The sequence below is a fragment of the Scyliorhinus torazame genome, chromosome 5 (assembly GCF_047496885.1).
Source record: "Scyliorhinus torazame isolate Kashiwa2021f chromosome 5, sScyTor2.1, whole genome shotgun sequence".
Classification (NCBI taxonomy): domain Eukaryota; kingdom Metazoa; phylum Chordata; class Chondrichthyes; order Carcharhiniformes; family Scyliorhinidae; genus Scyliorhinus; species Scyliorhinus torazame.
This window is the reverse complement of record NC_092711.1, coordinates 78,033,307-78,061,241: the sequence shown is the minus strand read 5'-3', so window position 1 is coordinate 78,061,241 and position 27,935 is coordinate 78,033,307. Positions and strand designations below refer to the sequence as shown.

The following is a 27,935-nucleotide window of genomic DNA, read 5'->3' as shown; positions in this document are numbered from 1 at the left end:
ATTGATTCCCTGAACCCATTTTCAAACACTGTCAAAAGAAAAATCAAATCTCCTCTACCCCTCTGGCACCTTTGCCAATTACCTTAGAGGGACTCACTTTCTGTTAAAGAGCCTGTCAACCCCTCTCACCCACTTTCCCAAAAGTGAATAATCAGGAAAAGTCCAAAAAATTCAAATATTATCCAGTTAAAAGTTTATTGACGAAACAGAAACATGGTTTAAAAAAAACCCTGAAAATTACTTGAGGATCAAAGACAACCAGAGTAACAGGATGTTCACAATGTTCTTGTCCCAAATGGTTTCCCTTCGGCTCCTCTGTACCCTGTTCCTGTGACTTCCAGCTTGGGACACGTGGGCACTGAACCCTGGAGTCACATCACCATCAGCCCCAGTGATCCTCGCCCCTGAACCCTGATTGGTTGGATGTGCAATTCCCAGTCAGTCCTCCAGCACGTTCCTGTCTCTATTAGCGATGCCCATGGCAGTTTCCCAACTGGGACACAGGCCCCGTTATTCTCAGCTAAATTCAGCCCTCAACTCCATCACCTGGCTGTCACTGACACGAGCAATAGAGACAGAAAGGTGCCCGAGGGTCAAATAGGAAGACAAAACTTGTGGATTAGGACCCCATAAAGGTCACCAACTTCTTATAAAAATTCAAGCTCCCAGTCAACAAATTAAAGGATCACACGACGGGACTTCCAGTTTTCTGACTTTTAATGCAACAAAAAAACAAACTAGAAGCTACTTTAACTCGGAAACCTACACAGTAAACTATAAACTAGAACTTTGCCCTTTTGCACAATCTAAAATCACACTGCACGATTATAGTTACTCTGTCCTGGCAGTCAAAATTTAATTGTCTCAGAACCTGTCCAAAGTGATGATTCATTCCCGAGGATTTACTTCAGTTCTTCAACCAAGACACTGAGAAACAAAGGGAGAATAGAATAGAATGTGAACTAGCAAAATACATAAAAATGGACTGTAAACTCTTCTGTGGCTACGTAAAAAGCAAACGTTTGGCTCAAACAAAGGTTTATCTGTTACAGATAGAGTCAGGAGAATTTAGAATGAGGAATAGAGATCTCTACAGCCACCTCATTCAACACTCTGGGTTGTGGATCATCAGCTTTTGGAGTTTTATTCACTTTCAACCCCATTAATTTCTCCAGTGCTACTTTTTCACCAATACTAATCATAGAATTTACAGTGCAGGAGGAGGCCATTTGGCCCATCGAGTCTGCACCGGCTCTTGGAAAGAGCACCCGACCAAAGGTCAACACCTCCACCCTATCCCCATAACCCAGTAACCCCACACAACACGAAGGGCAATTTTGGACACGAAGGGCAATTTACCATAGCCAATCCACCTAACCTGCACATCTTTGGACTGCGGGAGGGAACCGGAGTACCCGGAGGAAACCCATGCACACACCGTGGTGGAGGATGTGCAGACTCCACACAGACAGTGACCCAAGCTGGAATCGAACCTGGGACACTGGAGCTGTGAAGCAATTGTGCTAACCACTATGCTACCGTGCTGCCCTTGGTTCTCTGCCAGTCCCTTGGTTCTTGGTGTTTTGGGGACAATTTCTGTATCTTCCTCTGTGAAGACAGACACATATTGTTTAGTTTCTCTGCCATTTCCTCATTCCCCATTATAAACTCCCCTGTCTCTGCCTGGAATGGACCCACATTGATCTTTGCTAATCTTTTCCTTTTCCCATTCCTGGAGAAGCTTTTCCAGTCGGTTTTTATGTGTCTCACCAGTTTGCTCTCATCAGTTTCTTGGTCCTGCTTTGCTGAATTCTAACGGATCCCATGGAATCTTTAACTTTTCTTGTTCGCCACAGTTACATCACGTTTCCTGTTGGATTTTTGTTCCTTAAATTTGTTGTACATGTGAAATAAAAGTCAGAAAAATCCCACAGGACCATAGGCTGCTCTCCCCTTTGACAGAGAGAGAGCTGACTGGAGGTGATTTAACCTGAGGGTCAGCGCTCCTCAGGTGAGGGACCTGGTTGAATAAACTCAGCCAGTACGGGAGTTAAATCCTCACTGTTGACCTTGCTCTGCATCACAAACAGTTGTCCAGCCAACTGAGCTAACAGACCCCCTGATAAATATGTAATAATTCCTTAAACATTAGGTATTCCCTGTACCAATCAGTTGCCCAGTCCACCTTGGACAACTTGCCTCTCATACCCTGATAGTTTTCCTCTGTGAGGAACACCCTGATAAATTAGACAAAAGAACCATGTAACCACCAGGGCCCATCTCCATGGCAACATGGCATGGTTTGGGGGTTCCAAACAGAAATGGAAACTAAATGTCTTCAAACTTCCAAACACTCTTTCACTCTGTGATCCTTGTGTAATTTGAAGCCAGGTATTAGCAACAAGGCTCAAAGAGAATCAGCCCACTGGAGGCAAAGTGGTGACACTGGCCTGTCCAGCAGAAAGAAACCCTCCGACCATCCCCACTGACCACCTGTCAGAATGAACAAAATGTAGCCCTGGGTGTAGAGCAGAAACAATAACAGCAGAATCCAACCCCTGTAATCAATTGTGAAATTGTTGGTGTCACAGCAGGTGCGATTAAACATGGAATCCCGTCTCACATTGAGAGGTGGATGGCCTCTCCCCAGTGTGAACTCGCTGGTGTCTCCTCAGGTTGGATAATTGAGCAAATCCCTTCCCACACCGAGAGCAGGCGAATGGCCTCTCCCCAGTGTGAACTCGCTGATGTCTCCGCAGGGTGGATAAAGGAGTGAATCCCTTCCCACACTGAGAGCACGTAAACGGTCTCTCCCCAGTGTGAATTTGTTGGTGTGTCTGCAGGTTGGATAACTGAGTGAATCCCTTCCCACACTGAGAGCAGGTGAATGGCCTCTCTCCAGTGTGAACTCGCTGGTGTATCCGCAGGTGAGATAATTGAGTAAATCCTTTCCCACACTGAGAGCAATTAAATGGTCTCTCCTCAGTGTGACCTTGCTGGTGGCTCAATAGGTGGGACGAATCACGGAACCCTTTCCCACATTGGGAGCAAGTAAATGGCCTCTCCCCGGTGTGAATTCGCTGGTGTCTCAATAGGTGGGACAAATTACAAAATCCCTTCCCACACTGAGAGCAGGTGAATGGCCTCTCCCCAGTGTGAACTCGCTGGTGTGTCTGCAAGTTGGATAACTTGGTAAATCCTTTCTCACACTTTGAGCAGGTGAATGGCCTCTCCCCAGTGTGACTGCGTCGATGAGTCTCCAGCTCATATGGGAATCTGTATCCCTTCCCACAGTCCCCACATTTCCACGGTTTCTCCATGGTTTGGGTCCCCTCACGTCTCTCCAGGTTGGACAATCTGTTGAAGCCTCAGATCAACACGGGTCCGGTCCCTCCCCGCTCTGAATATTGTGGTGTTTTTCAGGCAGTGTAACTGGTTTAAGCTCTTTCCACAGTCAGTTCACTGGAACACTCTCACTCGGGTGTGTTGTGTGGGTCTTGGTGCTTTTCCAGTCACACTGATGTTTCCACAGTCAGTTCACTGGAACTCTCTCACTTGGGTGTGTGTTGTGTGGGTCTCGGTGCTTTTCCAGTCACACTGATGTTTCCACAGTCAGTTCACTGGAACACTCTCACTCGGGTGTGTGTTCTGTGGGTCTCGGTGCTGTTCCAGTCACACAGATGTTTGAAATCTTTAGTTGACAGTTTGGGCAAAGATTTTTCATTCCACATTCATAGTCTGAGGATATTCTGGTTCCAAGGAAGGGAGTGACTATCAGATTGAGACGTGATGTTTGAGATTTCTGGCTGTAATTCCTCCTCGTCGAAGAACCTGTAAAAATAATTTACAAAATTCATCACTGTCAGTACAGGATAGAAACTCAGAACAGACAATTCTAGTTTCTATGTCATATTTTTTCCTCTGTCTTATTCCCCGAAAGCTGCAAATCTTCATCCCACACACTCCCTCCATTCTCTTTTTAAAAAAAATTTCAAGTACCCAATTCATTTTTTTCAATTTTGGGGGGCAATTTAGCGTGGTCAATCCAACTAACCTGCACATCTTTGGGTTGTGGGGGCAAAAACCACACAAACACAGGGAGAATGTGCAAACTCCACATGGACAGTGACCCAGAGCCGGGATCGAACCTGGGACCTTGGCACTGTGAGGCAGCAGTGCTAACCACTGTGCCACCATGCTGCCTCTCGCCCTCAATTCCTATTCTGCTGTACCTAATAATAATAATCTTCATTTGTGTCAGAAGTAGGCTTACATTAACACTGCAACAAAGTTACTGTGAAAATCCCCTAGTCGCCACACTACGGCGCTATTCACCCTCCCTATTCTCCTGAAGATGCTGAATCAGGCTGATTGACAGATCCATGCTCACATCTTCCTGTCCAGGAGGTCACAACAAATATGAGCTGCAACCAAAGAAAAAATGCTGGAAAATCTCAGCAGGTCTGGCAGTATCTGTAGGGAGAGAAAAGAGTTAACATTTGAAGTCCAGATGACTCTTTGTCAAAGCTAACAGACAGAGAAAGTGGGAAATATTTATACATGAAAGATGACTCCATTCTCACTCCACAGTATAAATATTTAAATGTTAAAATTATAAATGTCTCAATAAAATATTTTCTAAAAAGAAAGTGAAGAAATGCCTTGATGAAACAGCGCAGGTGGATTCAGCGGGAATGGAGCCGCCTATTCAACATGGCGGCCTGACCCTCAGGAGGTCTCTCGACCCCGCGCTCTCCGGGGCTCTGGGAGGCGGCGAAAATTATGACTGCCGACATTATTCGTGTGACTGACCAGAGGCTCAGTGTGCTGACTCAATATCTGTGAGCTCATGAGGCCCAGCTGCAAAACACCATGAAGAAGCTCGATGATCCGGAGGAGAGAATCCTGCCGTTCAGCAAGATGCCTCCTCGACGGAGGCGGAGAAAAAACATCCGGGTCGTTGGCCTGTCAGATGGTCATCATAGCATTTACAATGTAGAAGGCCACTCGGCCCATCAAGTCTGCACCTTGGAAACAGCACCCCAGCCAAGCCCATACATCCACCCCATCCCTGGAACCCAGTATCCCCACCTAACCTTTTATTTGGACACTAAGGGCAATTTATCACGGCCAATCCACCTAACCTGCACATCTTTGGACTGTGGGAGGAAACTGGAGAGCCCGGAGTAAACCCACGCAGCCAGGAGAGAATGTGCAGACTCCGCACAGATAGTGACCCAAGCCGGGAATCGAACCTGGGACCCTGGTGCTGTGAAGCAACTGTTCTAACCACTGTGCTACCATGCCACCCATAAATTCTGTTATTTTCTGTCCATTTAGTGTGGAGGGTAAGGCTCCCGTGAGGTTCTTTAAGGACCGACTGCCACGTTTTCTCAGCTGGATTTGAAGCCTGAGTGTTCCAAATTAGAAAGGGTGCATCGTATCCTGTCTCTGAGGCTGAGGGATAGTTTTCATCCCAGGCCTGTAATCATTCGCTTCCACAACTTGAAAGAAGGTCCTGGAGACGGGTACGGTGAGATGGCACCTGGCCCCAGGAGGGAGGGAGTATTCAGGACTTTTCGGCAGCAACACAAACGAAGCTTCGAGACTTCGATGAAGTTTAAATGCAGCTCAACGCTGTGGGGAGTGAATTCCGTCAGGCTTTATCCTGCAACCCGAAAAATGGTATCCAACAACTCCGTCAAGTCTTTCAATAATCCAACTATTGCCTTGGCCTTCATTAAATCCATGAAGGGCAAGGATCTGGAGGAATGGTTTGCAGCTTGGACATCCACTGCACGAACCTCTTTCCATTTAGAAAGTGCTCTGTTCTATTCTTTTTTGGTCCAAAATGTATAACCTCACACTTGTTTACATTGAATTCAATTTGCCACAAATTTGCCCATTCACCGAGTCTGTCAATATCTTCTTGCAATTTTATGCCATCATCTAGTCTGTCTGCGATGCCACCGAACTTTGTATCATCAGCAACAGTGAAGAGGCCCTTCGGCCCATTGAGTCTGAATGGCCACCGACACGTGAAAAGCACCTGACCTACCTATTCCCATTTGCCGGCACTTGGCCCATAGCCTTGAATGTTATGACGTGCCAAGTGTTTAAAGGATGTGAGGCAACCCGCTTCTACCACCCTCCCAGGCAGTGGGTTCCAAACCGTCACCACCCTCTGGGTAACAAGATTTTTCCTCAAAACCCCCCTAAACCTTCTCCCCTCATCTTAAACTTGTGTCCCTCGTGACTGATCTTCAACTGAGGGGAACAGCTGCTCCCTTTCCACCCTGTCCAAGCCCCTAATAATCTTGTACACCTCGATCAGGTCACACACACCCCCAACGCCCCCCCCCCTCCCCCACAGCCCCCCCCTCCCCCACAACCCCCCCCTCCCCCACCCCACAACCGCCCCCCCCACCCCACAACCCCCCCCCCACCCCACAACCCCCCCCCCCACCCCACAACCCCCCCCACACACACACACACATACACACAGACCGGCCCCCTTCTCGGCTCCAATGAAAACAACCCAAGCCGGAGGATAAACCAGAAAATTAAAAGGAAAATGCATGATAATCCAGAAAATTACAAGCCGGTGAACTTTAAGTCAGTGGTAGGGAAATTGTTGGAGAGGATTCTTCGAGACAGGATTTGCTGCCATTTCGAAGCAAGTGGACGTATTAGTGATAGGCAGCACGGTTTTGTGAAGAGGAGGTAGTGTCTCACTAACTTGATAGAGTTTTTTGAGGAAGTGATGAAGATGATTGATGAAGGTAGTAAGCCCCTTGGCAGACTGGTACAGAAGGTGAAGTCACACAGGATCAGAGCTGAACTGGTAAGATAGTTACAGAATTGGCTCGGTCATAGAAGACTGAGGGTAGCAATGGAAGGCTGTGACTAGTGGTGTTTCGTGGGGATCACTGCTGTGACTTGTGCTGTTTGTAGTATATATAAGTGATTTGGAGGAAAATGTAACTGGTTTGATTGGTAAGTTTGCAGACAACACAAAGGTTAGTGGAATTGCGGATAGTGATGTAGACCGTCTGAGGATGCAGCAGGATAGAAATCGGTCAGAGACTTGGGCAGAGAGATGGCAGATGGAGTTTAATCCAGCCAAATGTGAGGTAATGCATTCTGGAAGGTCTAATACAGTGGGGAAATATATAGCAAATGGCAGAACCATTAAGAGTATGGCATCGCAAGTGGAGAAGGTAGTCAAGAAGTCATACGGCATGCTTGCCTTCATCAGCCGGGGCATTGAGTTTAAAAATTGAAAAGTCATGTTGCAGCTTTACAGAACCTTAGTTAGGCCACACTTGGAATATAGTGTTCAATTCTGGTCGCCACACCACCAGAAGGACGTGGAGGCTTTGGAGAGAGTACAGAAAAGATTTACCAGGATGTTGCCTTGTATGGAGGGCATTAGCTGTGCGGAGAGGTTGGAGAAACTTTCTTTCAGAAAGTTGGAGAACATTTCTTCAGCCAGAGAGTGGTGGGTATATGGAATTCATTGCCACAGAGGGCGGTGGAGGCCGGGACGTTGAGTGTCTTTAAGACAGAAGTTGATAAATTCTTGATTTCTCGAGGAATTAAGGGCTATGGAGAGAGCGCGGGTCAACGGAGTTGAAATCAGCCATGATTGAATGTTGGAGCGGACTCGATGGGCCGAATGGCCTTACTTCCACTCCTATGTCTTATGGTCTTATGGTCTAAACTTGGTTTGATCTCACTGGAACGACGGAGGTTGAGGGGTGACCTGACAGAAGTCGACAAAATTATGAGGGGCATGGACAGAGAGGATGGTCAGAAACATTTTTCCAGAGTGGAAGAGTCAATTACTTGGAGACACAGGTTTCAGGTGAGAGGGGCAAAGTTTAGAAGAGATGTACGAGGGAAATTCTTTTACACAGAGGGTAGTGCGTGCCTGGAACTCACTGCCAGAGGTGGTGGTGGAAGCAGGTATAAGTGGCATTTAAGGGACGCCTTGACAAATAGATGAATAGGATGGGGGACCCCAGAAGAGTAGAAGGTTTTAGATTAGACGGGCAGCATGGTCAGTGCAGGTTTGAGAAGGACGAAGGGCCTGTTCCTGTGCTGTAACTTTCTTTGTTCTTTGTTTGTTCTATCTTACCTCTCTTCATAAATGTTCCATCCCGTGCAACATCCTGGTGAATCTCCCCTGCACCGTCTCCAATCATATCCTTCCTATAATTGTCCCATTGGGCAGACGCAGCATGGGTTCATAAAGGGCAGGTCGTGCCTAACTAATTTAGTGGAATTTTTTGAGGACATTACCAGTGCGGTAGATAACGGGGAGCCAATGGATGTGGTATATCTGGATTTCCAGAAAGCCTTTGACAAGGTGCCACACAAAAGTTTGCTGCATAAGATAAAGATGCATGGCATTAAAGGGAAAGTAGTAGCATGGATAGAGGATTGGTTAATTAATAGAAAGCAAAGAGTGGGGATTATGGGTGTTTCTCTGGTTGGCAATCAGTAGCTAGTGGTGTCCCTCAGGGATCAGTGTTGGGCCCACAACTGTTCACAATTTACATAGATGATTTGGAGTTGGGGACCATGGGCAATGCGTCCAAGTTTGCAGACGACACTAAGATAAGTGGGAAAGCAAAAAATGCAGAGAATACCGGAAGTCTGTATCGGGATTTGGATAGGCTAAGTGAATGGGCTAGGGTCTGGCAGATGGAATACAATGTTGACAAATGTGAGGTTATCCATTTTGGTAGGAATAACAGCAAAAGGGATTATTATTTAAATGATAAAATATTAAAACATGCTGCTGTGCAGAGAGACCTGGGTGTGCTAGTGCATGAGTCGCAAAAAGTTGGTTTACAGGTGTAACAGGTGATTAAGAAGGCAAATGGAATTTTGTCCTTCATTGCTAGACGGATGGAGTTTAAGACTAGGGAGGTTATGCTGCAATTGTATAAGGTGTTAGTGAGGCCACACCTGGAGTATTGTGTTCAGTTTTGGTCTCCTTACTTGAGAAAGGATGTACTGGCACTGGAGGGTGTGCAGAGGAGATTCACGAGGTTAATCCCAGAGCTGAAGGTGTTGGATTACGAGGAGAGTTTGAGTAGACTGGGACTGTACTCGTTGGAATTTAGAAGGATGAGGGGGGCTCTTATAGAAACATATAAAATTATGAAGTGAATAGATAGGATAGATGCGGGCAGGTTGTTTCCTCTGGCGGGTGAAAGCAGAACTAGGGGGCATAGCCTCAAAATAAGGGGAAGTAGATTTAGGACTGAGTTTAGGAGGAACTTCTTCACCCAAAGGGTTGTGAGTCTATGGAATTCCTTACCCAGTGGAGCAGTAGAGGCTCCTTCATTAAATGCTTTTAAGATAAAGATAGATAGTTTTTTGAAGAATAAAGGGATTAAGGGTTATGGTGTTCGGGCCGGAAAGTGGAGCGGAGTCCACAAAAGATCAGCCATGATCTCATTGAATGGTGGAGCAGGCTCGAGGGGCCAGATGGCCTACTCCTGCTTCTAGTTCTAGTTCTTATAATGTAGCAACCAGAAATGCGAACAGTAATGTCCCATATGTCTTTTTCACCAACCTATTAACCTGCCCTTCCACGTTCAGAGATCTCTGGACAAACACGCCAAGGTCCCTTTGTTGCTCAGAACTTCCCAGTGTCATGCTGTTCATTGAATACTTCCTTGTCACATTACCCCTTCCAAAGTGTGTCACCTCACTTTTTAGGGTTCCAGTTCCATTTGCCACTTTTCTGCCCATTCCGCCTATATCTTTCTGTAACCCAAGACACTCAACCTCACTGTTAACCATCTGGCCAATCTTTGAGTTATCCGCAAGTCTTCCATGTGGGATCTTGTCCAAAGCTTTATTGAAATCCATGTAAACTACATCAACTGCACAACCCCCATCTCCACACCTGGTCACATGCTCAAAAAATGCAATCAAATTTGTTAGGCATGACCTCCCTCTGACAGTGTCATGCTGACTATTCCTGATCAAACCTCTCCAAGTGGAAATAGAGTCCATCAGAACGTTCTCCAATAGTTTCCCTACGACTGATGTAAGACTGCAGTTCCCTGGCTTATCTCAACAACCTTTCTTAAATAATAGGACCACATTAGCTGTTCTCAAGTCACCTGGCAACTCCCCTCGTGGCCAGAAATTAAAAGTTTGGGTCAGAGCCCCTGAAATCTCCTCCCTGGCCTCCCACAGCATCCTGGGACACAATTCATGCAGACCTAGTAATCTAAAAATCTTATGGGCGGCACAGTAGTATAGTGGTTAGCACTGCTGCTTCACAGCACCAGTGACCTGGGTTTGATTCCTGGCTTGGGTCACTGTCTGTGCGGAGTCTGCACATTCTGCCCGTGTCTGCGTGGGTTTCCTCCCACAAGTACCGAAAGACGAGCTTCTTAGGTGAATTGGACATTCTGAATTATTCCTCAGTGCATCCGAACTGCTGTCGGAGTGTGGCAACTCAGGGATTTTAATAGTAACTTCATTGCAGTGTTAATGTAAGCCTTCTTGTGACAATAATAAAGATTATTGTGAATGGGCCGAAGGGGCCCTTTCCGTGCTGTAAAATTCTACGACTTTAAAGATAGAGGTGGGAGAGGGAGGGAGGGAATGAGAAGGACTTTACAGAGAAAGTGCCAAAGCCACAACATTCACCAGCTCCAAGGACACACCTTAGCTCCCTTTCCAATCTGAAAGCAGCCTGAGCTGGATTTACATTCCCCTTAATTGATCATTGCTGGGTGATAATCCTGTACTTCCTCACCTCACACCACTGTGACAGCACCTTCACTACACAGACTGCAGCAACTGACCAAACATCACCTTCCCAGTTATTCCTGAAGGCACCGCCTTCCCAACCTGGCCCCTTGCCTGAGGTGCGGTGATCCTCAGGTCACATCACCGCCGGTCAGCTCTCTCTCCCGGGACCAGGTCCTGTTTCACAGCCGCCATCTTGGGGAAGCAGGGCGCATGCGCTGGCGTCTTGGTGATGCTCAAGCTAGTGGGCGGGGCCTGAAGGTTTCTGTTCCCAGCCGGGTCCTAGTGCCCGGCGAACTATTAAACGGCAACAGGTTTTTTAAAAAAAATTTTCCAAAAAAATATACTTTATTCATAAAAATTTATCATGAGCATTACAGAAACATTTCAAATTGTCTTGACTGTACATTTTCGGCAGGGTTACATGTTGCCTTGACTTTCTTTCATTCAATTTTGATATTGTCGTACACATATCACTCTTTACATTACAATTCCTTCTTAAATATTTACAGTGGCATGTTTGTTTTATACATTGGAGTGTTGGTTGCCCAGACCGAGGGGCTTTACACTGTTACGCGCCCCTCGGTGTACATTTGCTGGAAAGACTTTACACAGTGGTCTTTCCCCATTGCGCCTTGGCGGCAGCTGCCCCAAGCTTGAGTGCGTCCCTCAGCACGTAGTCCTGGACCTTGGAATGTGCCAGTCTGCAACACTCGGTCGACGACAATTCTTTGCACTGGAAGATCAGCAAGTTTCGGGCAGACCAAAGAGCGTCTTTTACCGAGTTGATGACCTTCCAGCAGCAGTTGATATTTGTCTCGGTGTGTGTCCCTGGAAACAGTCCGTAGAGCACAGAGTCCTGTGTCACAGATCTGTTTGGGATAAACCTTGACAAATACCACTGCATCTCTCTCCAGACCTTCTTTGCAAAGGCACATTCCACAAGGAGGTGTGTGACCATCTCATTTCCCCCACAGCCACTCCGAGGGCAGCGTGCATTGGTGCAGAGCCTTCGGGTGTGCATGAAGAATCTGACAGGGAGGGCCTTTCTCACCACCAGCCAAGCTAGGTCTTGGTGCTTGTTTGAAAGTTCTGGTGATGAGGCGTTCTGCCAGATGACTCTGGCAGTCTGCTCAGGGAACCATCCAACGTCTTCCACGGTCTCCTTTTCCCTGAGGGCCTCGAGGACATTACGTGCTGACCACTGCTTCATTGCCTTGTGGTCAAATGTGTTTTTCTTCAAAAACTTTTCCACGAAGGACAGGTGGTACGGTACGGTCCAACTACTTGGAGCGTTCCGCGGCAATGAGGCCAGGCCCATCCTTCGTAACACCGGGGACAGGTAGAACCTCAGTATGTAGTGACACTTGGTGTTTGCATATTGGGGGTCCACGCACAGCTTGATGCAGCTGGACACAAAGGTGGCCAACAGGATGAGGGAGGCGTTGGGTACGTTCCGCCCTCCCTTCTCCAGAGGTTTGTACATGGTGTCCCTTCGGACACGGTCCATCTTGGATCGCCAGATAAATTTGAAGATGGCCCGGGTGACTGCTGTGGCGTAGGGTCGGGTTATGGGCCAGACCTGCGCCACGTACAGTAGCACCGAGAGTACCTCACACCTGATGACCAGGGTTTTGCCCGCAATGGAGAGGGAGCGTTGCTCCCACCAGCCCAGTTTCTGTCTTACCTTTCCTATGCGCTCCTCCCAGTTTTTGGTGCACGCCCCAGCAGCTCCGAACCATATCCCCAGCACCTTCAGGTAATCTGACCTGACAGTGAAGGGGACAAAGGACCGGTCGGCCCAGTTCCCAAAGAACATGGCCTCGCTCTTGCCACGGTTTACCTTGGCTCCCGAGGCCAGTTCAAACTGGTCGCAGGTGGTCAAGAGCCTGCGCACAGACGCAGGATCAGAGCAGAAGACGGCAACGTCGTCCATGTACAGGGAGGCCTTGACTTGCATGCCTCCACTGCCTGGGATCGTCACTCCTCTTATGCCCGGATCCCTCCTGATGGACTCGGCAAAAGGTTCTATGCAGCACACAAAAAGGGCAGAGGAGAGAGGGCAGCCCTGCCTGACTCCAGATTTGATCTGGAACTTTTCTGATTCCCACCCATTGATTGAGACTGCGCTATAGATGTTTGTGTAGAGCAGTTTGATCCAATTGCGAATTCCCTCCCCAAACCCCATTTTGGAGAGCACATCCATCATGTAGGTGTGTGATATTCTGTCAAAAGCCTTCTCCTGGTCAAGGCTGATGAGGAAAGTGTCCACCCCCCTGTCCTGCACGTAGGCGATCGTATCCCTGAGTAGCGCGAGGCTATCAGAGATCTTTCTGCCGGGTACAGCACAGGTCTGGTCAGGGTGGATCACCGACTCCAGAGCAGACCTGACCCGATTGGCGATGACCTTTGCTAGAATTTTGTAGTCCACATTCAACAGTGAAATGGGTCGCCAATTTCGAATTTCTTCCCTTTCCCCCTTCTGCTTGTAGATGAGGGTGATGATGCCTTTCCTCATGGACTCTGACATGCTGCCTTCCAGAAGCATACTCTCGTACACTTCCAGCAGGTCTGGGCCCATCCAGTCCCACAGAGCCGAATACAACTCAACCGGTAAGCCGTCGCTTCCGGGAGTTTTACTCGTCTCGAAGGACTTGGCGGCCTTTGTCAGCTCGTCCAGAGTTAGTGGTTTGTCCAGGTTTTCCAGCTCGCTGTCGCCTATGACCTCCGTGATAGTCGACAGGAAGGTCTGGGAAACAGTGCTATCTGTTGGCTTCAGGTCATACAGTCCGGCATAAAAGGATTGGCTGATCCTCAGGATGTCAGACTGCGATGACTTTTCAGAGCCATCTTCTTCCTTCAGGCTGCTGATCACAGAGGTCTCTCTGTGCACCTTTTGGAAGAAGAAGCGTGAGCACTTTTCGTCCTGCTCCACGGAGCGGACTCTGGAACGGAAGATAACCTTGGAGGCCTCCGAGGTGTAGAGCGAGGCTTGCTGGCTCTTCACCTCTTGGAGATCCTCCTTGACATCCACCCCCATCGACTGCAGCTGGAGCAAATTTTGCATACTTTTCTGGAGCCTGGACATGACCCCTCATCTCTCTCTCACCTTTTGAACGCCCTTGAGGATGAAAAACCTCTTGATATTCCCCTTGATTGCTTCCCACCAGAGATGTGGGGCCTCAAAGAGGGGTTTCACGGTTCTCCAACCTTTGTAATCCCTCCTGAGTTCCTCGATGTTCTCAGGGGTCAGCAGTTTTACATTTAGCTTCCACGTCCCCCTGCCTACCCCCTGGTCTTCCTGCAGGTGGCAGTCGGCCAGTAGGAGGCAGTGGTCAAAGAAGAACACCAGCGTTACGTCGGTGGACCTGACCGTGAAAGCTCGGGACACAAAAAAGAAGTCTATCCTGGAGCGGACGGACCCGTCTGGCCGTGACCATGTGTATCTACGCTGCGCTCCGTCTGCAGGGTTGCTGCAGACGTCGAGCAGCTTGGCGTCTTTTACCGTTTCCATCAGGAGTCTGGACGTAGCGTCTAGTTTGCTGTCGGCTTTGCTGGATCGTCCAGCCGCATCGATGATGCAGTTGAAGTCACCACCCAGGATGACCGGCTTGGAGGTGGCCAACAGCAGTGGGAGTTGCTGAAGAACTGCCAGCCGCTCACTTTTTACGGCCGGGGCGTACACATTAATAAGTCTGAGAGGGGTGTTTTTGTATTTCACGTCTGCTACGAGGAGGCGCCCGCCCACCACCTCCTTAACGTCGGAGATGGTGAAGTTGCCTCCCCGCAGCAGAATACCCAGGCCGGAGGAGCGGCAGTCGTTTCCTCCTGACCAGATGGATGGCCCGTGGGACCACCAGCTCGACCAGCGCCTGTAGTTGCTGAGGTGCGGAATTCCGCACTCCTGCAGGAACAGTAGGTCAGCTTTTACATTTGCCAAATAGTTGAGTGTGGCTACACACCGCGAAGTATCTTTGATGCTTCGCACATTTATGGATGCAATTTTTAAACCCATTATAAAAAGATAGATTTACCAGTCTCAAGAGTCCAGAGTCTATACAGTTGGCTGTTCCAGCTGTTGAATGTTCCCCAGCATGCCGGTGGTGCTCGCAAACTTTAGCACAGTTGCAGGGCTGAGAAAACTGTTCTGGTCCGTACTGGCCCCGTGATTTTGATGCAGATGCATTGGGGGGGTGGTGTAGCCCTGGGGTTCGTCGTGGCAGTCAGTAGGTGTTGGGGTTGCAGGCCGGTCTTCACCTGGGTTGTTGCTGCTCGTTGCTATCGGGGGTTGGTCTGTGACCTTGTTTTCTTCCCGGTCGGTGGTCTGGGGGTCTGTGCCTTCCGTTCCACGTTGGTGCTTTGCCTCTTTATCTGAGGCCGATTCTTGTCCTGTTTTCCCTCATCGGATGAGGGGTCGGCACTAAGTGCGCCGGCTGAGAGGTGTCTCTTTTTGCCACTACCCCTCAGGGGGTTCTTCAGTTTGTTTTTTTGTTTTCTCTTTCGTTTGTCCCTGTTCACGGTTTCCCAGGGCTCTTTATTCTTTGTCCCATCCTCTTCCTCTTCCATTGAGTGTTCCTCATCAGATGGGGCTGGGGTTGGGTTGTCAGGAGGTGCTGGGGCCTCCTCTTTTTGTTGGGGGCCCTTCTGTTGCTTTTCCTCATTCTGAACCGTGGTGTCTTTTTCGGTGGAGGGTGTATGCACCTCCTCTCTGGTCGCCTTTTTGACTCCGCTGCTGATGATCTGTGCATATGTCGCCCCGCGTTTCGGGCAGGCCCTGTAAAGATGGCCGGCCTCCCCACACAGGTTGCAGCACTTGTCTTCCTTGCAGTCCTTAGTCATGTGTCCCTCCTGCCTGCAGTTCTTGCAGAAGGTCACACTGCAGTTTGCGGCAACATGCCCCGTTTTGCCACAGGTGTGGCATACTCGTGGCTGTCCCACGTGGTAGAGGTAGCCACGATTTACTCCAATAGCAAAATTGGAGGGGGGATGCAGGATGGCTCCGTTGCTGTCCGTTCTTAGGGTCACCTTGACCTGGTGCTCACTTGTCCAGATGCCGAAGGTGTCTTTCACTTGCACGCTGTCACTTTTCAGCTCAGCGTACCTGGCGAGGAACGTGAGCACATCAGACACAGGGACGTGGGGGTTGTACGTGTGCAGTGTAACAACCCGATTTCGCTGTGCCGGTAGCGTAAACAGAGGCTCCGCAGTCAGGATCGACAGGGGACTCTGGTTACCTTTTTCCTTGAAGACGTTCAAGAATTTGATGCACGCTGCGACGCTCTTGAAGGTGACATCAAAGAAGCCATTCTTGGGGAAGTTTTGCAAGCAGAAGATTTCTGTTGCTTTAAACCCACAACACTCGAGCAGCACCCGCTTCACGAAGAGTATCCGATACAAAGGTGACTCTCCTTCCGTTTTCTTCACTGTGACTCGGACAGTGTTTCGCACTCCCCAGCCTGGTGGTCGGGATGCAGCTGCATCCATAGCTCGTTCGTTGGGTGTGAAACTGTATCGGCGTTAGGCCTAAACCAGAGGTTTAGGCCAGCATGTAGATCCACCAATAGCAGCCAAGCTCCAAACGTTTCCTCTTTTACGACTTCAATCCCTCCAAGTTCTCCAATCCACGATCGACATCGAAATCCTCAGCTTCCCTCGATCAAATGAGACTACACTTGATCTTAGCCAAAAGGCCGACTCCCAGGCTGAAGCTGATGTTTGTCGCCTGGAGGTGCCTATGGATCACGTAGACATTCAGTGTGAGAGGCTGCAGCCTCTATCTAGCTACCTGAAGGGGGTTATACAGCGTTTGATTACATTTAGTGGTCCTTTCCAGTTCATTATCAGGATGTTTATGTGATATTTTCTTACCCTCAGTGTGATATTTCTTTATTTAAAATACATTTCAGCAGCAGACTGACTGGTGATTTTTAAAGGAATAAAGTTTATTTATTATCACACTATTTCCCTGGATGTTTGAACATCTCAGCTCCTCATCTCTTTCACACTCACTGACTGACACATACACAGAAATTAGGTACAGATCAAGTTGAAGCTGTAATGATGAAAATGGAATGTAGACTGTAATCTTTATATCGCTGCAGGTCTGTTGTCTTCTTGTTGAACTAATCCTTTAGTTGGAGTGAAGCATTTTTAGAAACAAATAATTCTCACGAGGCTCTGAAGCTTCTTGTAGATGAATAGCCAGGAGGTTGGTTCTCAGGTGGACTTGGAAGCTGGAATATGTTCAGTACTGTGGCTGCACTGGGAGACATTCAGCTCTGCTGGTTCAGCTGGTTCCTGGTGCTTCAGATGCTTCTCACACACACATTTGATTTGTTCAGGGTTTATTATACTGTATCCCTGACAATTAACTGCAGGGTTAAAACTCAGACCCAGAACACCCCGATACAATAGCAGTTTACGATGCTCACTCACACTTATCTCTGCCCCAATTCGAGCTCATTCTCCTGTGTTCAATATGGCACTTGGAGACCAACAGTCCAGAGATTTCACGCTCCTCAAATGCTGGTTCATCCTGACACAACGAGACATTTAAACTTCACAGGTGGCTGCAAAGTTTCCCTATTCAGGTCCGTGTTTAACTAAATATTGGTCACAGAATCAAATATTACCCACAGTCTATCCACAATAACATGTTAAGTTGCAGCCATCTTGGCAGAGTTTGTGGATCTTACAGTCTGTAATATCTAGTATCCTTGTGCCGAACGTGACATCTTGAATCCAGTCTTGGGTCTGGATAAAACAGTGCATTGTCGCTGGGTGGGATGGGCGGCATGGTAGCACAGTGCACAGCACTGTTGCTTCACAGCTCCAGGGTCCCAGGTTCGATTCCCAGCTTGGGTCACTGTCTGTGTGGAGTCTGCACGTTCTCCCTGTGTCTGCGTTGGTTTTCCTCCGGGTGCTCCGGTTTCCTCCCACAAGTCCCAAAACGTGCGGTTAGGTAAAATGGACTTTCTGAATTCTCCCTCTGTGTACCCAAACAGGCACCGGAATGTGACGACTATGGGTTTTCACAGTAACTGGCACTGTTTTTTTTTTTTACATATTTGTTTTTATTCTCCTTTTTCACATTTTCTCCCAAATTCACACCCACCAATAAACAATAATCAGTAACAAATATGTAAATCCCCATATCAATAACAACAATCCCATCCTCCCACCAAACCATGTTCACACAAACAAATGACAAAAAGGAATGAGGGATCACCCATAGTCGCCATTAACACACAGCCCCCTCCCCCCAACCCGCCCCAACTAATGTTCGATGTTATCCAGTTCTTGAAAGTGCATAATGAATAATGCCCATGAATTGTAGAACCCTTCCATCCTTCCCCTCAGTTCAAACTGAACCTTCTCAAGAGTCAAGAATTCCAACAGGTCCCCCCCACCACGCCAAGTCACCGGGTGGAATGGTTGCTCTCCAACCTATCAGGATCCGCCTTTGGGCGATCAACAAGGCGAAGGCTACAACATCTGCCTCCGCACCCGTTTGCAACCCTGGCTGGTCCGTCACCCCGAATATGGCCTCCCGGGGGCCCGGGTCCAGTTTCACGTGCACCATTTTAGAAATTATCCTAAAAACCTCCTTCCAGTAATCCTCTAGCTTTGGACAGGGCCAAAACATATGGATGTGATCCCCCTCCACATCTCCTCCACAACGTTCCCTCACATCTTCTACTCCTTCAAAGAATCGCCCTTGTGAGGTGTGCTCTGTATACCACCTTCAGCTGCATCAGCCCCAACCTCGTGCACGAGGTGGAGGCATTCACTCTCCGGAGCACCTCACACCAGAACCCCTCCTCCATATCCTCTCCCAACTCTTCCTCCCACTTTGCTTTGATCCCTTCCAGTGGTGCCTTCCCCTCTTCCAAAATAGCTCCTTACATCGCTGACACTACCTCCTCCAGCAATGTGGAGGCCAGCTCCACCTGGAAGCTCTGTATCTCCTTTCTGGCAAAATCTCGAACCTGCATGTATTTAAACATTTCCCCCTGCTCCAGCCCATACTTCGCTTCCAGCTCCTTCAATCCTGCAAACCGACTCCTAAGAAACAAATCTTTTAGCGTCTTAATCCCCTTCTCCTCCCATTTCTGAAAATTTCCATCCCACTTCGCTGGCTCAAATCTGTGGTTCCCCCGAATCGGCATTTCCCTTGACCCTGCCCCCAACCCGAAGTGTTGGCAAAACTGCCTCCAGATTTACAATGGAGCTATTATTACCGGACTCCCGGAGTATTTTCCCGGAGCTACCGGGAGCGGCGCTGTTGCTATTGCTTTCAATCCCGTCCCCCTGCACAAACTCTCCTCCATTCTGACCCACTGGGAATCAATCCCTCTGACCCAGCTCCGCACCTCCTCCACATTCGCTGCCCAGTAGTAATACATCAGGTTCGGAAGGCCCAAACCCCCCGCCTGCCTTCCCCTCTGTAGAAGCACCTTTCTAACTCTGGCCACCTTCCCTCCATTATAAATGAAGTAATCCTTCCCAAAATCTCTCTGAAAAAAGCCTTTGGTAGGAAAATCAGCAGGCATTGGAAAATAAACAGAAATCGTAGCAACACGTTCATTTTAACCGGCTGTACCCGACCCGCCAGTGACAGAGAGAGACCATCCCATCTTGCCAGATCAGCTTTCACTCTCTCCACCAAACTAGAAATGTTGTACTTGTGGAGCCCCCCTCCACCCCACTCCCGGGCAACCTGCACCCCCAGGTATCTAAAGTGAGTCCCTGCCCTACGGAATGGCAGCCCCGACACACCGGCCCCCACCCACCGCAAAGACACCACAAAATACTCACTCTTGTCTCGATTTAGTTTAGACCACGAGAAAGACCCAAACCCCCGAAGCAGCTCCAATATTCCCCCTATCGACACACTCGGTTCCGACACGTGTAACAGCAAGTCATCGGCATATAAGGATCCCTATGCTCTATTCACCCCACCCCCGCACTATTCCTTTCCATACCCCCAAACCTCTTAATGTGATGTCCAACGGCTCAATTGCAAGTGCAAACAGCAGGGGGGACATAGTACATCCCTGCCTAGTCCCACGGTGGAAGGAAAAGTATCTCGAGCTGATGTTGGTTGTGCGGACACTCGCCCTCGGTTCCTTATATAGTAGCTTTACCCAGTCCACAAATTTTGGTCCAATCCCAAATCGGTGCAGAACTGCCATCAAGTCCCCCCCATTCTACTTGGTCAAACGCATTCTCAGCGTCCAATGCCACAACCACCTCTGTTTCCTTCCCCTCTGCCGGCACCATAACGACGTTCAATACACTTCTAACATTTGAAAAGAGCTGCTTCCCTATCACGAGCCCCGTCTGATCTTCACATATCACCTTCGGGAGGCACTCCCCCAGCCTACCTGCCAGTACCTTCGCCAATACTTTTGAGTCCACATTCAGAAGCGATACGAACCTATACGACCCACACTCCATCGGATTATCTTTTTTTAGCAACAGTGAAATCGATGCCGGCCACAAAGTTTGTGGCAACACCCCCTTCCCTATCGCCTCTTCAAACATCCCCACCATCAGGGGTACCAGCCTATCCTTAAATTTTTTATCATATTCCATCGGAAACCCATCCGGCCCTGCCACCTTCCCCGACTGCATCCTCCCAATCGCATCCTTTATCTCCTGCTCCACTATCGCTCCCTCTCATGTAGTCCTGTTCCCCTCCCCTAACCTCGGGTACTCCAACCCATCTAGAAATTCCTGCATCTCACGGTCTCCCCCAGGTGGCTCTGATCTAGACAACCCCTCATAAAATTCCTCAAAAACCTTGTTAATCAGTTGCAGAGCTACCACCAACTTCCCCGCCCTATCCCTCACTTGAACTATTTCCCTTGCCGCTGCTTCCCTCTGGAGCTGACCTGCTAACATATGTTCGTAAACTGCATCCCTTGCTCGTCTCAGCTGGCGCACCGCCTTCCTGGTAGATAGTCGGTCAAAGCTCGCCTGTAGTTCCTTCCTCTTTTCCAGCTTTGCTTAGTCCCCATCTTCTGCATAACTCCTATCTACCTCCAACATCTCATCAGTTGAAACTTACATATTCCTTAATTACCTTTTCAATTTTGTCACAGAACACTTCGTTCCCCAAAAGTCCCACATCTAATTTCCACCCCGGTCTCTGCGCTGCCCCCTTCTCCAGTACCATATCCATCCAATGTGGAGCGTGATCTGACACTGCAATTGTCGAGTATTCCGACCCCTTAACCCCAGCCAGCAAAGCCTTTCCCACCACGAAAAAGTCGATCTGCGAGACCTTATGGACTGCTGAGAAAAACGAATACTCCCATTCCCTCGGGTGCAGAAACCTCCAAGAGTCCACCCCTCCCATTTCCACCATTAGCCCAGCCAGCGCCTTTGCCCCCCCCCCTGATGGGACCAGCAAGCGCGGCCATGACCTGTCCAACCTAGGCTCCTGCACCAAGTTCCAGTCCCCCCCACCAACAGTTTGTGTGTGTCCAAGTCGAGATGGCCCCAAGCACCTTCTTTGCGAATCCCACATCGTCCCAATTGGGGCCATATACACTGAACAGCGCCACAAACCTCCTCTCCAGTGTCCCTGTCACAATCACATATCTACCCCCTGATCTGCCACCACCTTCTCCATCTGGAAGCGTACCCTTTTGCTGACCAGCACCGCTACCCCTTGAGCCCTTCCGTCAAATCCAGAGTGAAACACCTGACTCACCCAGCCCTTTTTAAGTCTCATCTGATCCTTCACCCTCAAGTGAGTCTTCTGCAGCATTGCTACATCTTTTACATTGCTTTCAAACTTTTAAGATGCGCAAGCACCCTTGACCTGTTGACCGGACCTTCTAACCCCCTCACATTCCATATGACTATCCCAACTGGGGGTCTCTCACCCCGCCCCACCCTTCTTATCCACCATCATCATACCACCGGGCCCTGCCCCATGAGCCTGACCCGCCCCTATCCATTAACATCAAACCCCTCCCCCCCCACAAATCCCCCCCAACATTTCCTCTTGAAAAAACATCTCCCAGCATCAATCTCTCCCCACCCCACCCCCCCCCCCCGCCCCCCTCGCTTGCCTCGTAGGCCCATCGAAACCTGCTAACCAGGCTCCAATGTCCGCAGCCCTCCTCGCACCTCACCTCCGTTCACTAGCTGACTTTAATCAGCTAGCGCGAGTGGCTCCCCCGCCATGAAATACCGTCCCCTCCTACCCAGTCCCAGAGAAAGAAAAAGCAAGAACAACAATCCAACCCACACAATTCACTAAACTAAGATATAACCGTTGCAACACAGAATGCCAATCAACCCAACCAATAACCTGAACTCTGGAACAATGTGAAGAGAAGTAAATTACAATACACGTCAGTAAAAAGAAAGTTATAGCATTGATACATTTTCCAGCTCCCCAATCACAGCCCAGTCCCTCTTCCAGCTCCGCTCCTCACGTCTGTCCCAAGCCTCCTGCCTGCACGAATGCCTCAGCCGCCTCCGCTGTCTCGAAATAAAAGTCTTTGGCATCATACGTCACCCTCAGCTTCGCACCCCCTTTTTGTACAGTGCCGCTTTCACTCGCCAGAACGCCGCTCGTCTTTTTGCCAACTCCACCGTCACGTCCTGGTAGATCCGAACTCCAGCAGCATCCCACTGCACCTTGCGCTTCTCCTTCGCCCAGCTTAACACCTTCTCCTTCATGCAGTACTTATGGAAGCAGATAATTACTGCTCTTGGCGGCTCATTCACTTTGGGCTTCGGCCTTAATGACCTATGAGCTCGGTCCAGTTCATACCGGGAGGGGTTCTCACCCACCCCCATCAACTCCGCCAGCTTCTTAGCGAAGTACTCTGTTGGCCTTGGACCCTCTGTCCCTTCGGGCAAGCCCACAATTCTCAGATTGTGCCGCCTCGAGCGGTTCTCCAAGTCCTCGAGCTTTGCTCAGAGTCCTCCGCAGCTCGTCCCCCATCGAGGCGAGCTGGTCGTCGTGCTGCGACACGGCCTCCTCCACTTCCTTCATCTTCTCGCCCTGCTCTCTCACCGCGGCCGGTGTCTTTGCCACAGCTATCCTCACCGGGGCGATTGCCTCCTCCACCAATGACTTCAATGCGACCACCGTCTCCTTCCTCAATGCCTCCATGTGCCTCACAAACTGCTTTTCCAGCTCCACCACCATCACCTCAGTCATCTTCTCCACCGTAAGTAGTGCTGACCCACCACGCGGTCCGGCATCCGCCATCTTGTCAGCACTTTTGCTCGTCTTCTCATTCAATGCCGAGCCCGTGTTTCCAACCTTTCTCGACGCTGCTTTTCGCATCCTTTAACGGCTTATTATTTTTCCTTTTTTTTCCACCTTCTTCAATCCTTTCTTTTTTTTTAATAGAAAAAACAAAAACATTTTCTTCCTTCAAAAAAAGGGAGAAAAAAATGTTTTCACCAAATTTCTTTAAAACATCTTTCTCTTCTTTTTTGCATTCCTCCAGAATTTCCCTGGGACCGGGCTTCAGTCCTCTTATTACATTCTAGGCGGGACATCCGATGTGGGACATCTCACCTACATCACGCCCTGGCTTCGGGCCTGCCGCCTCGGCCTCCGTTTGGCTCCGCCCCCGCTGCTCCTTTCAAATTTTCAGGTCCGGCTTTCAGGTTGTCCCGCTCCTCCTCCACGTGCAGCCGCTCCGCCGAACCCACCGGGGCCAGTCTCTCCCCCCCGCCCCCCCCCCCCCCCTCCCCCCTCACCCTTCCAACCCTCCGGCTCCGTGAAACGGAGCTTTGACACTTGGGCGAGGGAGGCAGGGCCGACCCCGGAGAAGTTACATTTATTTTTAAAACAGTGGGGAGCCCCCCGAAAAAGACCGCGATATCGTGGACCAGCAGGAGCTTCTCCTCATCGCGGCCGCTCTGCTCGCGAACGCCACCGTCTCTCCCTGTGTGAATTCGCTGGTGTTTCCGCAGGTTGGATGAATCACTGAATCCCTTCTCACACTCTGAGCAGGTGAATGGTCTCTCCCCAGTATGAATTCGCTGGTGTGTGGACAGAGTGGATAACCGAGTGAATCCCTTCCCACACTTGGAGCAGGTGAATGGTCTCTGCCCAGTGTGACTGCGTCGATGAGTTTCCAGCTGGGATGGAGAAATGGCTGATGAAATTCAACGTGGGCAAGTGTGAGGTCTTGCACTTTGGAAAAAAGAATAGAGGCATGGACTATTTTCTAAACGGTGACAAAATTCATAATGCTGAAGTGCAAAGGGACTTGGGAGTCCTAGTCCAGGATTCTCTAAAGGTAAACTTGCAGGTTGAGTCCGTAATTAAGAAAGCAAATGCAATGTTGTCATTCATCTCAAGAGGCTTGGAATATAAAAGCAGGGATGTACTTCTGAAGCTTTATAAAGCATTAGTTAGGCCCCATTTAGAATACTGTGAGCAATTTTGGGCCCCACACCTCAGAAGGACATACTGGCACTGGAGCGGGTACAGCAGAGATTCACACGGATGATCCCAGGAATGGTAGGCCTAACATACGATGAACGTCTGAGGATCCTGGGATTATATTCATTGGAGTTTAGGAGGTTGAGGGGAATCTAATAGAAACTTACAAGATAATGAATGGCTTAGATAGGGTGGACGTAGGGAAGTTGTTTCCATTAGCAGAGGAGACTAGGACCTGGGGGCACAGCCTCAGAATAAAAGGGAGTCACTTTAGAACAGAGATGAGGAGAAATTTCTTCAGCCAGAGAGTGGTGGGTCTGTGGAATTCATTGCCACAGAGGGCAGTGGAGGCCGGGATATTGAGTGTCTTTAAGACAGAAGTTGATAAATTCTTGATTTCTCAAGGAATTAAGGGCGATGGAGAGAGAGCGGGTAAATGGAGTTGAAATCAGCCATGATTGAATGGTGGAGTGGACTCGATGGGCCGAATGGCCCTACTTCCGCTCCTATGTCTTATGGTCTTCAGTCAATTTATTTGACTTTAAGCCAGAATATTAGCCCCTGTAAATGGGCTGGAGTTTGTTATCAGCAGAAAGAGACCCAAATGAACATGGTTCAGTCCTGAATGTGAGGAACAGCAAAATCCAATCCCTGTGGTTACTTGTGGCCTCGTTTGTGTTTCAGCAGGTTGGGTGAAGTAGTGAATCCCTTCCCACACTCTGAGCAGGTGAATGGTCTCTCCCCTGTGTGAACTCGCTGGTGTGTGGACAGAGCGGATGACCGAATGAATCTATTCCCACACTCGGCGCAGGTGAATGGCCTCTCCCCAGTGTGAATTCGCTGATGTACAGTGAGCTGAGATGAGTGTCTGAACCCAGTCCCGCAGTGAGAGCACGTGAACGGTCTCTCGTCAGTGTGAACACATTGATGGTACATCAGATCCCCAGAACTTTTATAGCACTTCCCGCAGTCTGGACATTTAAACGGTCTCTCCCCAGTGTGAACTCGCTGGTGATTCTGCAGGTTGGATGAATCACTGAATCCCTTCTCACACTCTGAGCAGGTGAATGGTCTCTCCCCAGTGTGAATTTGCTGATGTCTGGACAGAGCGGATGACTGAGTGAATCCCTTCCCACACTTGGGGCAGGTGAATGGTCTCTCCCCAGTGTGAATTTGCTGGTGTCTGGACAGAGCGGATGATCGAGTGAATCCCTTCCCACACTTGGAGCAGGTGAATGGTCTCTCCCCAGTGTGACTGCGTTGATGAGTTTCCAGCTGGGATGGGGAAGTGAATCCTTTCCCACAGTCCGCACATTTCCACGGTTTCTCCTCAGTGTGACTGCATTTGTGGCTTGAGAGGCCTGATGATTGACTGAATCCTCGTCCACACACACAACACGTGTACGGTTTGTCCCCACTGTGAACGATGCTTTTTCCTTCCATGTTCAAAATCTGCTGATATTCATGATATGATAAGTTGAGGATTCTGTCAGATCCTGATGTGATGCTTGGTTTGAGTTTCCGAACTTTGAAGCCTCCCCTTCGAACACCCTGTGAAACTGATTCAAAACAGAAAATAGGGAGTGAGAGAGAACCCACAAAACACAAAGGCAGGTTGTGAAATTGAGCTGAATGAATCTGGTCATTTGTGGGGCCGGCACTGGGAAAAAGTGACCATGAAAACTGCTGGATTGTCAGAAAAACCCAACTGGCCTCTTTGGGAGGAGAGAGAAAGAGGTGAAGAGGGATTTAGTATATCTACAAGTCAAACTAAAGAGAATAGTTGGCAACGCAAATTCGACCTTGAGCTTCACAAACAGTAATATTGACACCAAAACTATGCTTCTGGTGGCATGGTGATTAGCACTGCTGCCTCTCAGTGCCAGGGACCCGGGTTCAATTCCGGCCTTGGTGACTGTCTGTGTGGGGTCTGCACTTCCTCCCAGTGTCTGCGTGGGTTTCCACCCGGTGCTCAGGTTTCCTCTAACAGTCCAATGAAGGGAAAGTTAGGTGGATTGGCCTTGATAAATTGCCCCTTAGTGTCCAGGGATGTGCAGGTTAGGTGGGGCTATGGGGTTACAGGGACAGGGTAGGAGTGTGGGCTGAGGCAGGGTGCCCTTTCAGAGAATCAGTGCAGACTCGATGGGCCGAGTGGCCTCCTGCACTGTAGGAATTCTATGATTCCAATTCTATTCGATGAATCTTTATAAAGCTCTGGTCACCACTCTTCAGGAAGGATCTGAAGGTTCTTGGAGAAGGTGCAGAGGAGATTTACCAGAATGGTTCCAGCAAAGGAGGTTGAGGGGAGATTTGATTCAGGAACTCAAGATTATGCCAAATTTCTATCAGGTGGACAAAGAAACTCTGTTTCCATTCACTTATCGTCCAAGAACTAGGGACAAAGATGTAAAGCTTTGGGTAAAACCTGGATTGAACTATATAAGATCCTGAGGGGTTTTGACAGGGTGGATGTGGAGAGGATGTTTCCTCTTGTGGGGGAATCGAGAACGAGGGCACCACTGTTGCAAAATAAGGAGTCGCCCATTTCAGATGGAGATGAGGATTTTGTATTCTCTTGAGGGCTGTAAGACTTTGGAACTCACGCCCTTAAAAGGCAGCGGAAGCAGAGACCTTGAATATTTTTAAGGCAGAGCTGTATAGATTCTTGATGAGCAAGGAGGTGAAAGGTCATCAGGGGTAGGCAGGAATGTGGAGTTAACGTTAGAATGAGATCAGCTGCAATCTTATTCAATGCTGAGCAGGCTCGAGGGGCCGAGTGGCCTGTTCCTAGATTGTATGTCAAAGGTACAGGAGATATGAGGTGATATGAGATGTATGTTTTTACACAGCGAGCAGCAATGATCTGAAACTTGCTGCCTATGAGGGAGTTTGAAAATAGAAACAATGAATGATTTGATTTCAAAAGGAAATTGGATAGACATCTGAGGGAAATAAACCTGCGAGGATACAGGGATAGAGCAGGAGAATGGGACTGACTGGATTGCCCCAGTGAGCTAGCATGGTCTCAATGGGCCGAATGCCCTTTGTGCCATCATGTCTCTGACTCCTTTGTGTAATCTAGTTTTGTAATTTAACCCCGGGGGGTTCAGATATCACTCAGGTAAATCTGTGCTAACTCCCTCCGAGGCCATTCTATCCTTCCTCAGTTTTATTGCCCAGGACTGAACACAGTTCTCCAGGTTTGGTCTAACCAGGGTTTGTGAATCTCGGGGCTTTTCCAGTCACACTGAGACCTGAAATCGTCCCTCACAGACAGAACAGACACACCTTTTACCTTCCACACCCAGATGCTGCTGAAATTCAGTTTCTAATGAATCAAGTGACTCTGTCAGATCGCGATGTGACGTTTGGTTTGCATTTCCCGTCTGTTAAACCTCTACTTCCAGTATCCTGTAAATTTACAGAAACCTCACTGTCAGTTTAGGATAGAAATTCACAACATTCTCTCCTCGCCAACTTTGATTAAATATATTCCTGGAGGTTTGATCACATGACCTGCCCCCATCCTCCAGCCATTAATCGGTCAACACATCCATCCTTGTGACACACTGCCTTCCTCGGCCAATTGGGAAGCAAAATGACTCATTACCTTACAGGACAGTTACTGTCCTAACGATTTTCCAGACACCCAGGTATGAATCTCACGAACGCAGGGCGTGGAGTTGGTGCGAACTCAGGCAGGAGCAGCTTCGGAACAGTAAAT

General features: G+C 49.0%; 1 protein-coding gene across 4 annotated transcripts; it reads right to left on the bottom strand.

Annotated features, from left to right (window-relative positions):
- Positions 1 to 170: 170 nt before the first annotated feature.
- LOC140421440 (uncharacterized) lies at positions 171 to 27,847 on the bottom strand. Of its 4 annotated transcripts, none has more exons than XM_072506159.1 (2): positions 27,507 to 27,839; positions 171 to 3,831 (listed from the first exon to the last, which is right to left on the bottom strand). In XM_072506159.1, the coding sequence occupies exon 2, from the start codon at positions 3,318 to 3,320 to the stop codon at positions 2,601 to 2,603; it is 720 nt and encodes a 239-aa protein (XP_072362260.1). In that variant the 5' UTR covers positions 3,321 to 3,831; positions 27,507 to 27,839; the 3' UTR covers positions 171 to 2,600. The 4 variants fall into 4 exon arrangements, 3 of the variants coding, with proteins under 3 accessions (XP_072362260.1, XP_072362261.1, XP_072362259.1); XM_072506160.1 differs by lacking the exon at positions 27,507 to 27,839 and adding an exon at positions 10,849 to 10,960; XM_072506158.1 differs by lacking the exon at positions 27,507 to 27,839 and adding an exon at positions 10,790 to 10,954.
- Between the last annotated feature and the right edge of the window lie 88 nt (positions 27,848 to 27,935).